Source organism: Artibeus jamaicensis, unplaced genomic scaffold (assembly GCF_021234435.1).
Source record: "Artibeus jamaicensis isolate MK-2021 breed Jamaican fruit bat unplaced genomic scaffold, CSHL_Jam_final contig_384, whole genome shotgun sequence".
Lineage (NCBI taxonomy): Eukaryota > Metazoa > Chordata > Mammalia > Chiroptera > Phyllostomidae > Artibeus > Artibeus jamaicensis.
In genome coordinates, this window is record NW_026521810.1 from 12,218,470 (window position 1) to 12,233,733 (window position 15,264).

General features: G+C 52.2%; 1 protein-coding gene across 2 annotated transcripts in view; it reads left to right on the plus strand.

The window, feature by feature from the left end:
* FBLN7 (fibulin 7) overlaps window positions 1–11,140 on the plus strand; it is a 32,137-nt gene extending 20,997 nt beyond the window's left edge. For both annotated transcript variants that reach the window (XM_053664660.1, XM_053664659.1), the window contains 5 exons: window positions 4,123–4,248; window positions 6,142–6,279; window positions 7,163–7,300; window positions 8,695–8,833; window positions 10,053–11,140. In XM_053664660.1, the coding sequence (XP_053520635.1) occupies window positions 4,123–4,248; window positions 6,142–6,279; window positions 7,163–7,300; window positions 8,695–8,833; window positions 10,053–10,425 (914 nt within the window). In that variant the 3' untranslated portion in view covers window positions 10,426–11,140. The remainder of the gene's footprint in view (window positions 1–4,122; window positions 4,249–6,141; window positions 6,280–7,162; window positions 7,301–8,694; window positions 8,834–10,052) is intronic.
* The last annotated feature ends 4,124 nt before the right edge of the window (window positions 11,141–15,264 follow it).

A 15,264-nucleotide genomic window follows, 5' to 3' on the forward strand; every position in this document is an offset into this window, starting at 1 on the left:
TGGGTCCTCCTAACCCGCCCCTCGGGCTGGCCCATCACAGCCCTGCAAGGCCTTGCTGGGGAGAACGGGTCGTTCCTTGGAACAATTTCTGCCCGATTCCCCCACCACTCCTCAACCGCAGGACAAAGGCCACCGTGTCTGATGACTCAGCTCCCTAAATCTGCAGGAGCACCCTACATCTCCCCAACAATTTAGTCTTGTTTTGTGTATGAGGAAATTGAGGCACAGAAGGATCATGTCCAAGGCCACTTTTTCACTTACTCGGGTGTTCAAGAGCTGGGGGAGCAGGTTCAGCTGATTCACACGCAGACAGTCTGACCCCGGAGTCTGATTCTCAACATCTCACTCTGCTCTCACAGACACTGGGGCGAGATGCCTTCTGCGGTTGTGGGGTGGACATAAGGAGACACTGCACAGGGACGCTCCTCGTGGCTAATTCGCTCTGGGGCTGCAGTCTGTTTGCGAGGCTGTTGGTGACCAGTGGGGTTGAAGAAATTCCTTAGGTGTCCTTTGTGACCGTTTTGGGACTTGGTCTAGACTGGCTCCGGGGAAGACCTCTGGGTGAGAGGGAGGCATGAAAGGCTTCTCTTCTCTCTGTTGGACTTGAAAACAGTACTTTCTTGATGTCGAGGTAAATCAGACTTGGCACACATTACATTTTGGCTTTTCAAAAATGTATGGTCAAGACTTCATACATACCAGTCATTCTCAGGGCAGGCTTCATAGGACATCTGCTGGGGCAGAATGTCCATGATTTTAGCCCAGGAATTGAAGAGGGAACGTAGGTATTACGTAAACGAGTAGGTGTGGAAGAGCAGCATTTGAAGGCACAAGTAACTTGCAAATACACAGGAGCATCGGAAAATACACAGTCTCCCCAGAGGAGCGTGGGTTGGCCTGGGAGGCGCAGGACAAGCAGCACCACATTCACGGGTCTGGACTGTGTTTCCCCTGTCCTGGCAAAAAAAAAAAAAAAAGGTCTGAAGGGTGGTTACAGGTGCCAGCTCGCAGACCAGCCGGGAGATACAAGCTGCGTGACACACACGCAGACACACCAGGGGACGTGCCAGTGCCTGGATTTCCCCTTGATCCTGAAAGATTCCCACCACCGAATAGAGATACAAAGAAAAGAAAAAAAGTTTTTTTCCTGCTGATGAGAGCTCTTAGGAGTTAGTTACTCTCTTAACCACTTTCCTACACATCCTACAGCCTTGTTGACTGCAGTCATTAGTGAATTACTTCTAGGACTTTCTTATCTTGTGACTGGGAGTTTGCTCTGTATTCCTCATAAACTGGAAGCGAACTCCAGAGGCTTGACCAGACTCAGGCGAGGGTTTGTTTCATTCAGGCGAGACGGCAGTATAGACTTCTGCTGGGGAGTCCCCGCTGTCATCCTCTCTCCCCCTGTGACACTCCCTGTCACCTTGGTGACATCCGTCACCCTCATGGTGACATCTCTTTAGTCGGCTCCTCAAGAAGATCCTAAGGGCAATTCTCCAAGTTTCAAAAAAGGTGTAGCTTTGCCACTGGGTGTCATCTTGACTGGGTATAAAACACACTTCTTTCCTTCAGTATATTCAGTATATTCCTTTGTGTCTTCTGTTTTAATTGGCACTATTCTTGCCGTCATGGATAAAAAGACTTTCTGCCTGGATGCCAAGGATATTTTCTTTCTTTCTTTTGTGTTTATTCATTTGAGAGAGAGAGAAACATTCATTTGATTTGCTGTTCCACTTATTTATGCATTCATTGGTTGATTCTTGTATGTGCCCTGACCTGAGGTTGAACCTGCAACCTTGGTGTATTAGGACAATGTTCCAACCAACTGAGCTACCTGGCCAGGGCCTATTTTTCTTTTTTTCTTCTCTTAAAAAAAATTCAATAGCTTTATTGGGCTCCGTCTCAGCGCTGGTCTTCCTGGGCCAGTTTCCTCAGGTGTGGGCTCATCTTTTCAATCGGCTGTCTCTGTTCCTGGAGCAGTCTGGCCCCTCAGAACCCTCAGGGCACTCCAGGACAAGCCCCAATATTGCGGAGACTCTATGGGAGGAGAATCCAAACTGAGCCCAACAAGGAAAATCAGCGCCAATGAAAGAGGTGGTCCAGCGAAGAGTGGGGGGCATCAAAAAGGGCGGGGCTGGGCAGGGGTGACCCACTGGAAAACAACATAACCGTGACGTCGGGAGTTCGGGAGTTAGAAAAGCTCCGCAGGGGAACGAGCTTCTACGGCACGTAATAGGAAAGGACTCGTCAAATCCTGTACACACTGCAATAAGGAAACAGACAGTAGAGTCTACGGACGGTGAAGAATTGCCTGGAAGCTGTAACTAATATTTCCAAACAAGCAGCCAGAAATTTTTAAAAGATAAAAACTATGATAGGACGGCAGAAAGAAAAATTACTAAACCTCAGAAGTGAGGAGATTGGAAACCTGGAAAGTTTGAAACTAGATGACAGAAATGCAGGGAAGAACTGGAAGTAAAGGGACAAGACATCGGATCATGCATGTGGAACCCCTGAGCCCGGTTCCAGGGCCACAGTAAGTGCTCGCTGTGCAGCAAGCGCGTCCACAGAGCAGTTGCTGGGCTTTCGTCCCCCAGCCTCTCCGAGGCTCCTTCTTTGTAGCTCTGAAGCCACCACGCTCATAACTAAGTGCCACTGCCTGAGACAGACAGGACGTGGTGACAGCTGCACTTCAGTCAGGACACCTCGGGCACCGGGACTGGGCCCCGGGGCCATGGCTCACCTCCAGGCTCGGATGAAGATAAGAAAGAGTCTGTGTGGCCGGGTCTAGAAATGTGACCCTGGGCCAAGAGACTCTGAGGAGGGGGTGGTGCGCGGGGCCTGGGACACCTGGGCACAGCCCCCACCCCACCTGCACCCCATTGTCCAGGTGCAGCTGGCTCCGTGCTGCTGCTGGAGGCCAGGCCAGAGACAGACCATGGCGCTGGCCCCGCTGGGGCCGGACTGAAAGACACCAGTGTTCACACCCTGGCTTTGCGCCCACAACCTCATGGCCTCGTCTGCTGCTTGCAGACTTTGCCCGTGAGAAAGGACGGGCTGGACAACGGGGTGGAAACGGGAGCTCTGAGCCCTGTGGCTTTGTGTGCGGTGCAGTTCCAGTCACGTTCCTGGAGTCGGGTGATCTGAACACAGAGCCTGCAGGGGCAGCACAGCCAGGCCAGTGTTTCTGAGAAGTTGAGATGGCCCCTCCCAGGACAAGCAGGATCTCATGGTCTGGGTCCTTCTATGAAGCATGCAAACGGTGTCCCAGTCTCCATGACACCCCAGTCACGAGGAGGCTGACTGGACACATGACTGGCGTTTGCTGCTGTTCTCATCAGGAGCAAACACTTTTCCTTCCTCTCCGTGGACACGGCAGGCAGGGATGCTCTGGTACCAACCGGGATGAGTTTCTGACTCGTCCCCAGGGTGCCGCGGTCCGCTCGGTGAGCCCACAGACCTGCCCCAGGTGCCGGAATATGCCGCCACCAAAGCTGGGCTTAAGGAATTCACGAAATTCGGACGGGGCCTGAGGGTTTCAAAAGATCATTGTTTTCTTAGTTAGAAAGTTTATAAATGTCCACTATGGAAAAATGCAAGAGGACAAAAAAGCATGAATAAGAAAAAGTACCACACAGAGAAAAACCTATTAAACTTTTAAATATATCTCTCTCTATATATATAGCTTTTCCACAGGACTGTTGTATAGATAAGCAAGGAATAGTTTCCTTTTCCACCTGTAAGGAGAGGCCCAGGGTCAGGAGAACTTTCTGGTCCCTTAGGAGGGCCGCTCGGAGGGACTGGAAAGAGTGCATTTCCCCATCTCTGTACACTCCATGGGCCACCCCCAAAAAAACTCCTCTGGCCTGAGTCCCTGCCTGAAGGGTTCTATCTGGGTGCCGACTGACGGGGCAGATGATGGGCCGCTCCCGGCGGCAGAGCTTCAGGTTGGCTGGGCACGTGGCTTGCTGGGTGGAGGGTGGGCTGCAGCTCAGCTTCTGCACTGGGGGCAGTGCGATGGGCAGAGAGGGGAGTCAAACGGCTACATAAAGAAAGTCCAGCCATCTTTGATTTAGAGGCAGAACACACACACTCTTGTTTGAAAATTATTTCTGTTCCTAGATATCAGCGAATGCTCCAGCCAGCCTTGTCAAAATGGTGGGACGTGTTTAGAAGGAGTCAACCAGTACACGTGCCTTTGTCCTGCGGGAAGGACCGGGAGCCGCTGTCAGCACCCGGCCCAGACGGGTGCGTAGCTGTACGGGGCTGGGCGAGGACGTCCACTGCGGGGGGCTGTGGTCAAGGGTCACCAGATGCAGGCAGCTCAGCGAGTGGGCTCTTCCTCCCCACGTCACACCCACTGATCTCTCTGGTTCCCGGAGGCGGTTACTGGGGATGGAGGTTGGCTCTTTTGTGAACCCAGAATTTTTATCCTTTTCATGGAAGAAAATTCTAATGGAAGGACTGACTCACAACCTGAAAACTCCCCAGATTGGAGTCGGACCTGAGATGTTTCCCTGCTGCCACCTTCCCTGGCCAGTTTTTCCTGTGCAGACCAGACCAGCAGAGTGGCTTCTCCTTCCCAACGCTCCCATCACATTCTCGAAGTTCGTAATTACTGTTAGAAGCTGGGTGTCTTTAGAGCTGTGGGACTGTCATCTGACCGGTGGTGAGGTCGTCCACACGGAGGCCCCACATACCCTCCAGCCAGAAGGTCTGGAAGACACACGGTGGCAGCTGTGCAGAGGACAGGACAATCCAGTACGGAGTCTATAGGGTAGATGCGGGTTCCCACACCGTGGTGCAACCAAAATGTCCTATATAAAAAGGTCAGATCCTAAATGTCCTGTTCCTTTGCCCCCAAACCTGGGCATGTCCCCTGATTTTTGTGTGGCATCTCAGTATGGGGAGGAACAGGTGGCTAGTGTAGTGTCTGGAGAGTAGGAAGGAGCTTTGTCAATACTTGCTGTCCTTGTGGACCTGCCCAAGGTCGCCTTTATGTGTTGCCCCAGAGACTTGCTGCTTTATGAATCTTGATTCTGTTCAGCCTGCTGGGAGTTTTCTGAGGATGAGGCTGCTCTCCCGGGAGCCCAGAGGCCCCTCTAGCGCCTGTGCCCAGGGAGGGGGCCGCAGGGGTGGGGGCTGCTCTCTGGGTAAACTGAGGTGGGAGGCAGGCACTGCTGCCTCCACAACTTGCAAGCAGGACAGAAAAAGAAATGGGTCCCCTTTCGACCCAGATGTGCTGGTGCTGGGCACTGACAGACCCTTAGGCAGTTGTTCCTCGGACCCAGGGGCACCTTACGTATAAAGTATCTCACTGGGAAGAGGAGGGGCAAAGCCAGCTCCCGCCTCACAGAACCCATGGACCTCCCAGCAGGCGCTGGGCTGCTGGCTCGCCTGACTTGTGAGCTCATTGGGGAAAGCCTTTCTTCTGGTGCCTTTTCTTCAATTCAGTCACCATTTTTTCTATAGTGGTAAAATATAAAAAACATACAATTGACCAATTAACCATTTTAAGTGTGCGGTCTGGTGGCCGGAAGTGCATGAACATTGTTGCACAACCATCCATCTCCAGAGCTTTTGTTGAGTCGCAAATCTGGAACTCGGTGGCCATTCCCCTCCCCTGATAACGCTTCTGCGTAGTCTTTGAATGGGGCTCCTCCAGGGACCAGTCAAGTGAGATCCTGCAGCACGTCTGCTTGTGCATCCTCTCACCTTTACCCTCTGCATCTACCCTAACCACGTGAGAGCTCAAAATTCTTTTAAAACTAACACATTTTTTTTGTTAGAAAATTGATTTCTGTTCTTGGTTAAAAAAAAAAAAAAAAAAGCTTAGACACTTTAGAAAAGTGAAAAGAGTACAACACTAAAGACCCCCCCCCCCCAAAGTGGTGTTTGAACTGCAGTGATGGCTGTGTGGCAAGCTTTTCCGAACGAAGACTCAGGTTTCACCGCCCTGCGGCCCGAGGGCAGCGTGCGTCTGCCAGTTGTGCCGCGCGCCCCACGGTGATTTTGGTGAATCACAGTCCTTGTTCCCCCGCCTTTAGATTAAGCTCAGAGGGGCTACCGATCTGGCTCCCTGACCCTTCTCCAGGTCCAGCCGGCTGGAGGGGTCGGCCCTGACGTGACTTCTCCCCGCAGCCGCCCCAGAGCGATTGGCGGACGACCCCGCCTTCAGCCGGGCGCCCCGCTGCGCGCAGGTGGAAAGGACTAGGCACTGCAGCTGCGAGGCCGGTTTCCAGCTGAGCCGCGCAGCGGGCGGCGACAGCGTCTGCCAGGGTAGGTAGGCAGGCAGAAGGGGAGGGGACACGGAGCAGGGGGGGGGGGTCACATAGGGGCTTCTACCGCCAGGGAAGGGCACAGTACGGGAACCCAGGAGGGAAGGGGGGGTTATTACCGCCTTCCTCCCAGGTGCACTCAACCCTCACCCAGGGCACAAAGAAGAAGTGTGGTCTCAACGAGCCTCCCCACTGTGGTTTAAGGTCATTGCTGACCTAGTGTCTGCTAAGATAGTCACTCAGATGGAGCTAACACCTAGATGTTGTGGGAGGGGGAGTCATGAGAAAGTAGCCAGAGGGTCCCAGGCTCACTCCCAGTTAGAGCCCGGAGGGGCCTCCATCCAAGCCCTGCGCACCCGTCTGACAGAGCCCTGAGCTGCTCCTCCTCTCTGCACCCTGGCTGGAGTCCACAGGGGTGGGGGCAGCCCTGGTAGACTGCTGAGCTGGGCAGGTGCCTGGGGCTCATGCCTGCCCCTTCTGGGCTTAGTTTTACCGGCAGGGACACTTCTAGTAACCACCCTGATCACCAAAGCTCCTTCTGAAAACCACTCAGACGAGCAGTCCAGGCCTGAATGAGACCTGGTCTCATTTTACAGCAGCACAAACCAGACCCTCTCACTCCATTCCCAAAGATGGGGACACGGACCAGGCCGGCAGTCTGGGGTTGCAGTGGGCTGGCTCTCTGGGCTGCCTGGTGCTAGGCCAGCCTCTGTGGGGTCTCCCTTCCCTTTTTCACCTGCCTGGTTCACTCCCTCGCTCCTCCCTATCCCTCTGGGCCCTCGGCTCAGGAGAATGGGAATGTGCCTGCCGTCCTTCCCATGCTCCACTGGGGACAGGGCTCGCTGCATGGCTTCCAGAGTCATACCAGGCACTTCTGTTTCTAGATGTGAATGAGTGTGAGCTCTATGGGCAGGAGGGACGCCCCCGGCTCTGCATGCACACCTGCGTGAACACGCCCGGCTCCTACCGCTGTGCTTGCCCCAGCGGGTACCGGACCCTGCCTGACCGGAAGAGCTGTGAGGGTGAGTGGCCCTGCACCAGAGGCAGGTGCTGCAGGGCTGAAGAGGGGCTCTCCGCACCTGGTCACTTGCCGCTCCCGTCACCTGCCAGGACTTCAGAATAGGGATGCAGTGGGTGTTAGGGAGTCCAAGCCTCAGCTATATTCAATCTTTAAAAAACCACCAACTAAGGGACCTTCCAAATCAGGCTACATTTTCATTGACATATATAGGGAAGAGAGTTACTTAACCATCCTGGCAAATAGCCTCTTTCAACCTTATGCAAGTAACTGTTTTCAGGGTCAGGTCATGTCCTCCCACTTAGCAATGCTTTCAGCCAGGGTTGGACCCAAAGGAAGAGCAGCCAGTTGGTCCCCATGTCCCACAGTTGGAGGGGGCATGAGGCTCCTGGCATAGCACATCTTCTCCGCAGCTGTGCAGGCCCACATCAGCCTCTGAAAGGGACGTACCTTATAGTCACTGTGTCCTAGCGTGGTCACCCAGGGTCTCTGCTCTGGAACCCCAATGACATACAGGGTCTCTGGGCTTTGGAAATCTGGGTCTGCTACCCCAGGCCTGGCTCACATTAGGGGAGGGACAGACCTCCGTCCCCCACTGTCACCCATGGAGACAGGACACAGAAGAGAGCTTTGAGCTGATGGAGGAACGGAAGGGGGAGAGGGGCGAGGGCTCCTCTGCAGACTGTGGGAGGATAGGAGGCAGCTCTCCAGGGACACCCTACTGAGGTTCCACTGCAGGACTCAGAGGAATCGGTAGCTTGGGATTGGAGCAGGAGAAGGTATCCAGATAGCCATCATCCATCCATACATCTATTATTCCATCTTTCTCATCAGTTTGTTTGTATATCTGTCCATCCACCCACTCGTCTTTTCCATCCGCCCGTCATCATCCATTCATCTATCTACCCATCCACCCATGCAGTCATCTGTTCATACACCAATCCACCCATCATCATCCATCATCACCCACCCGCCCTTTAATCCATCCATCCACGCAACCCTTATCCGTCCATCTGACCATCCTGCAGCGGGGAAACTCACCTGTGAAGGGAGCAGAGAACTCATACAAAAGAGAGTGACACCATCTGCACTGGGCATGGGGTGAGGCTGAGTAAGAAGCTTTAGTAATTTGATCATTAAGGGCACGATACCAGCCATGGAGAGGAGACTGAGGAGGAGGCGGGTCTGGCGGGAACACTGCTCTGTGCTGCCCAGCCCGTCCGTGAGCTCTCACTCCCCGGAGAGAGGACAGGATCCTGGGGGGGAGAGCTCCCCACTCTGAGAAACAGTGTGAATGCTGGGAAAGCTCACCACGTGTGGGACCCACATTCCGGTGGCCTCGTCAGTGACGGAGGGGACGTCGGAGGACTTCACCCTCACTGGGTGCCCATATTTCAGACGTTGACGAGTGTGTGAGCCCACAGCACCTGTGTCCCCGGGGAACCACGTGCATCAACACTGGGGGAGGCTTCCAGTGCGTCAGTCCCGAGTGCCCCGAGAGCAGCGGCAACGTGAGCTACGTGAAGACGTCTCCCTTGTAAGTATCGCAGGGTGGCGGGCTTCATTTTCCAAAGGTTCGTGCGAGAAGGTGCGTTTACATCCGAGGAAAGAGGAAAGGCAGGGAGCTGAGAGTCTGGGTTCTCTTGAGTCCCTCATTCCCTTTAGTGGTGACGTGACCTGCCTCCCTGTTTTGTGCAATCAAGACCCAGTTTGTCCGACAGGAGTAACTTTCCAGGGGGATGGTGGCACTTAGCCCCCCAGTGCTGCACTCCAGGGAGGGAAGACCGCTGGAGGATCGCCTTCCCCAGCTCACATAGCACACACTGCATACTTTGTAACATTGTATCACCCGGCTTCTCCACCGGTGCTAGAAGGTTCAGCTTCTAGGAACCTCAGCACTTAATAGAGCTCTTTCTTTTCAAACGGTGAGAGACAGGCTTTTAAGGGAGAAAAACTACAACTCTGACAAAGTACATTCAGTTCCTTCTGAGAAAGATCACAGGAGCTCTAGCATTGTCTTTAGAATGAACGACTTCCCGAGCTCAGACACGTGACTGATTCGGGGTGGGGGCGGCCACAGCAGAGTGGGAGCAGTGAGAAGAGCAGGCCCTGAGAGTGGCAGCTGTTGGTGAGAGGGAAGACCTCAGGAGCCACTGAGTGAAGGGACAGAGGGGCCTACATGTTATAGCCTTGGGGACATTCTGATTAATAGCCAGGTGTGATACTCAACCTGCATTGATTACCATGATGTGACTCACCAAGTTAGCTTATCTGCAGCAGCGTTTGTATGGGAAATGTCGGAAGCCCTTCCTCATGACTCTGACCCGGATGGTTAAGGCGGACGGGCGTTCAGCACCTGTGGAGCGCTGCAATCCAGGATGTTGCCAGTTGCCTGCTAGAGGCCTCAGCAGTTGCAGGCAGCAGGTGCCTGGTTGAATACCAGCGTTGCCAATGCTGTTTAACCTTCCATGGCATTATTCTTCTGTAAAAGCTATAGTGATAGCACATGCGCACACTCACACAGGAACATGCAAATACATACACATGTGGGTTGGGGGAATGCTTCTTCCTTGGCCACCTTCACACCAGCCACACTCACTTGCCTGTAGCTCTGGGCACCTGTGCTGAGGGACCAGTGGCTGGGAAAGGTCACTCCGGTGGCCCCCGTAAGAGGGCAAGCAAGGACAAGCCAGGTCAGGGCAGCCCCTCTGCACCTCCCCAAGGCTGACTGCCCATATCTTGCCCCCCTGACCCAGTCAGTGTGAGCGAAACCCCTGCCCCATGGACAGCAGACCCTGCCGCCACCTGCCCAAGACCATCTCCTTCCACTACCTGTCTCTGCCCTCCAACCTGACAACGCCCATCACGCTCTTCCGCATGGCCATGGCCTCCGTGCCCGGCCGACCTGGACCCAACAGCCTTCGGTTCGGCATCGTGGGTGGGAACAGCCGAGGCCACTTCGTGATGCAGCGAGCGGATCGCCAGACGGGGGAGCTGATCCTTGTCCAGACCCTGGAGGGGCCACAGACACTCGAGGTGGACGTTGACATGTCGGAATACCTGGACCGCTCCTTCCAGGCCAACCACGTGTCCAAGGTCACCATCTTTGTGTCCCCATATGACTTCTAAGGGTGCATGAGTGCGGAGTGTGGAGATCGGGGCTCCTGTCTCTCCAGCCAAGGCTCGGCCCTGGGCGCTGACTGTGGGACACCCCCGCCCCACCCGTCTGTGCAGCTGCTCGTTCACGCAGGCGTCTAGCGCAGCGGTGCAGTCTGGCCACAGCGCACAGAAGGGCAGTCACAACACCCGGGCTGCTGCCGTCACTTCTGTTTTCTGCTTTAAAGTTGTTTCCTTCAATTATGTACTAACTTTTTGAAGTGTCTTTTCCAGGGGAATGGGCAGCTTTTGCAAGTGCTGTGTGAATGCCCGTGAGTTTGAATTGGCGGGAGAGGGGAGGCTTGAGGTGTGTGTCTGAGGGGCTTGTCAGCCCTGTGTCATCGCAGGCGTGCTGAGCGTCACTCCGTGCCCTGTGTACATGGCACTGGGGTGGGTCCTGGGCCATGCCCAGGGTTCTGCTCTGATCTGTGTCCCCTCCGTGACATGCTTGCCAGCCAGAGAGGGGTGCAGGGCCTGGCCCCCCCACACAGACGCTTCCAGAACAAGATACCAACATTAAAGAATAGATTCTGAATTAATTCTTTTTAAAAAATCCTATCTCAAAACATAACCTGGTATTCTAACTGAGTTAATAAAGCTTATCGCTTCTCCCCGACCACCTTGCCTGTCCCTGAACATGAGCTGGCCTGTTCCTCGTGGGAGGGGACGCCTAGCTCTCTTCTTGTCTGGGCTGCACCCACTAAGATAAATGACTAAGAAGGAACACAGGTGAACGTGGGATTGCCCCCCCCCCACCCAGTGGAAGTCTGGCCTGACCAAATGGAAGACTGGTAAGACATCTCCTGGCTGCGAGGAGTTTAAGAAGATGCTTGAATTGCCCTTGACCCCAGGCATTTTACTTCTGACGGATGAACCAGGGGAGATGCCCTCCAGACCAGCTAGGGCTGGGCATGGGGCGGGTCCAGGTGGGGTGAGGTGGGGGACAGCATTCAGGTTAAAATTCAGAAGTTGGCTGAGGTTTGGGGAAGTTTCAGTGTCCAAATACATGTTAATCTAGGTGAGATTTCACCTCAGATGTGTTATTTTAAGACTCTTTGTATTTGCCTTGGTATGACCTGGAGCCAGAGGGCGTGCGTTGCCAGGTGGGTGGTCAAGCCCACATCAGGATGTTTCTGGGGCAGTGTCCTTGTCTTACTTTGTCAGACGAAGAGTGAGACGCACTCAAAAGTTGTCTTTGATGTTTTTCTCCTTCTCCCATGGGCTTAGCTGCCATCTCTCCAACAACAGAACCAGGGCTTGAAAATCTGCTTGTCTAGCTTGCTGCAAGACTATTAAAATCGTTGGCCACAGACATGTGTTTCCAAATGCTGCGGTGACAGATCAGAAGCCTGCAGGCCACCCGGTCCCCCAGGCAGAGCAGCAGGCGGGAGAGTCCAAGGGCCTGGCCACGTTTTGGGCAGGAAGACGCACAGTGGCGTGCTCGTCCTCCGTGCTGGGGGCAGGGGTGGCTCCCAGACACGAGCCTCTCACCTCCCAGGTGAGGCGTGTAGAAGCCCCCAGATCAGGTGTCCCACCTGCACTGGTGTACGATGCCTTGGATGCCCCACAGGCCCAGTCTAAAGCAGGGGTTTGCGTCACTGAGGTTCATCATCACAGCACCACGTGGAATGCGGGTGCCTGGGCCCCACCTACGGCTCATGCCTGGGCCTTCTCCTTGGGTAATCGTGTGTTCTCTCTTCTCTCTCACCTCATTTCCCTGTGGAAAAGAACTCTCCTTTGTCCTTTTATAGCTCCAACCTGTGTCAGCTCAGAGTCTCTAACAGTTACAGCTATTCATTTTCACCCAGGTCCAAGAGACATAGTTTCATTACGTTTGGCAGCGGGGTTTTAAAGCTTTTGTATCATGCACAGTTGCAAACACATTCGAAAGTAGAGAGACTAGTGTAAGGAGCTCATGTCTTAATTACCAGCCTCAGTGATTAACACACGGCCAGTCTTGTTCCATCTGTGTTCTCACCCCACCTGTAACAATTTTAAAGCACATCCTGGCCATCAGTCATATCATTTCATCTGTACATATTTTAAGCATGTTTCTCTAAACCACAAATACTTTCAAAAAGTACAACCTCGATACCAATCATACCTAAAAAATTAGTGATACCTTAATACCTCCAAATATTTGTCCTGTCAGTCTGTTTGTTTGTTCGAATTGGGTCCACGATTTGCAATGTGTTGATATGCCTCTTAAGTCTCCTGTGATCTGTACAGTGGATCTCACATCTTAGTTATGTTTGTAGAACCCGGAGGCTTGTTGGAAGACAGTACCGGGTCATTTGTCCTATAGAATTTCTCACAGTCTGGGTTTTCCTGAGTGCTTCTCTGTTAAGTCTTTTGACATGTTCCTCTGTCCTATTTCTCACATATCAACATTTATATCTAGAGACTTAACCAGGGGCCAGTTAGGTTTAGTTTTGCAAGACTACCTCCTTGGTGGTAATTGGTGCTTCTAGTGAGAGCCATAGAATCTCTTGTGGACTCGGCTTCTCTGATGTTAGCAGCCTGTGATGTGTATTGACAGAACCTATGACTCCTTTAGGGGTTGCAAATAATATTCTAGTGCTGTTGTTTCTTTTTTGTTTTTTAGCTGGCACACTTCGTAAAGAGAAACCTCTTTTCACCAATTAGTCCGTTTTATTGAGCTTTGATGTGAATAGGAAGGGCAGCGTAAATCCTTGACTTCCACTCCTTTGTGAGGTCCAGGGTGGATACAGTTGTTTTGTTTGCCGAGTCCATGATGAACGCATGGTTAAAACACAGTGGATGTATGTTTCAATCCATTGCAGTCACTGTTCTTCCTGTTGCTCAAATTGTGCTCTCTTTGGCCCTCAGAAACTGCTTCAAGTTGGCTGATTCCTTTTGACATGACCCTGGGGGTCTTTGCTGGTTTCATAGTCATCCTGTGTGTTCTGTGCCCCAGCGGGTGAAGTCCTCCACTTCCCCAGGGACCCTGGTTCCTTTCGGTGGAGAGTGATAATTGTAGATAAAATCAAGGTGCTAGCAGTGCTGTGTGGTAGTGGTTTGGTCTTTGTTTCTTGGTTTCAGTACTAGGAACTAGGAAATATGTACTCTTAGCTTTTGTTGTTGTTTTTTTTAAGGAAAAAGCACCACATGAGTTTATATTGGTATTTCGAATTCAACTCAGAAGTGCAGGGTGTTTAATATAACCTCATTGACCGTAAACCTGCTGCTCTTTCTCTCATTTGGAAAACCGCCTTCTCAAAACCACCAAAATAATTACACGTTGTCTTAAATCCTCAGAAGAACAACGCCAAAATCATCAGAAAAGTAATTACTGAAAACAGTTACAGTTTTCTCCTGCCGTCCTTACGCCCTTAGGGTCCATGCCCTCAGGGATGTACAGATTACTATTTTAAAGTAACTCGGAACGGTTCCTCCCCCGGTGGTTTTACCCTGAACTAGAATTACGGTTAGGGTTAGTCACTTGGTGTTGCTTTAAATTCTTAGAGACTGCTTTTTATTTTATTTTTTTAAATAATTAGGCAAACTATTTACATGGTTCCAAAGCCAAATTCACAAAATGAACTGTATTCAGAGAGTCCGTATTCTGGGTTCCCTCCACCTCATTACCTTGTTCTGCCGTAGATAATTGATCTTTTTTCCATTTGCCCTTTCATTTAAAAGATATAAACAAATGGTAAGGGATAGCTTACTAGTTTATACTTTTCTCAATCTTGTATTTCTTCCTTAATGATATATTGGACATCACTCCACAGATTCAGACAGAACATTCTTCTACAAATGGTTCTGTTAAAAGGACGTACCGGTGTTTATCTAACCAGTCACCACTGATTGACATTTGGGTTGTTTCCAATCCTTTCATATTAAAAATACTGCAGCAATATGCATTTGTCTTTTTGTCTTTTTGCCTTTGTTTTTCTCTGGGGCCACTTGTTCCCCTGTAGGGATTCTACTGCTTTCTCTCCCCAACAATATATGAGTCACATTCCTGAATCAAAGAAGGCCCGGGCATCCCTGGTTCTCACATCCACACATTGTACCCCCCCCCTGCCCCCAGAGAACAGAGAGGTGGGAGTGGAGGGCTGTTCCACAGCGGCCGCCCGCTCACACTGGCACTGTGGTGGCCATCAGCAGCCACGGGGAAAGAGGAGACGAGCCAACTGGATCACTAATTCCTCAGTGATGGGAAGGTAGCTAGGTCTTTGGATAACTTTTAAAAAATCATCTTATTTATAAAGTGTAGTGCCTCCCATACTAGCAAACAAAAAGGAAAATGAGTTTAAAGCAATACATCACTGCAAAGTCACAGTAAACTTGATGGGCTGCGGGGACCTGGACATGTGCCTCGGGGAGGCGTGACATCAGACCCGGTGGTCCTGTCCCACCAGCTCCCACCTTGGCCCGCACCAAGCTCACACTGTGGAGGTGGAAGGTGGGCTTTTGCTACTTTCACCTTGTACATTTGAAAACCTGTAGGTTTTTCTAAGATGCATAAAAATTCCTGAATGGCTCCCACACTCCAGCAGCTGTTTTAGTTGCTTAGGATCTGGTGGATGGCCAGACGGACAGGGACACTGACCTCGCAGAGCTGACATTTCGGCGGGTGAGATGATCATGCACGTGTAACTGAGGAAAGGCTGTGGTCCCGGGATGGTGCTGTGAAAGTGAGAGCAGCAGGTGAGGGCGGCCCACACCTGGGGAATGTGTGCACAGGCTCAGCCACCCGTGTGGCCCAGATGCTGCGAACACCCACCGTGTGTAGTGGCAGTTAGATCCCGGCTCCTGCAGTTTGGACGGTGACTCTGAATTTTG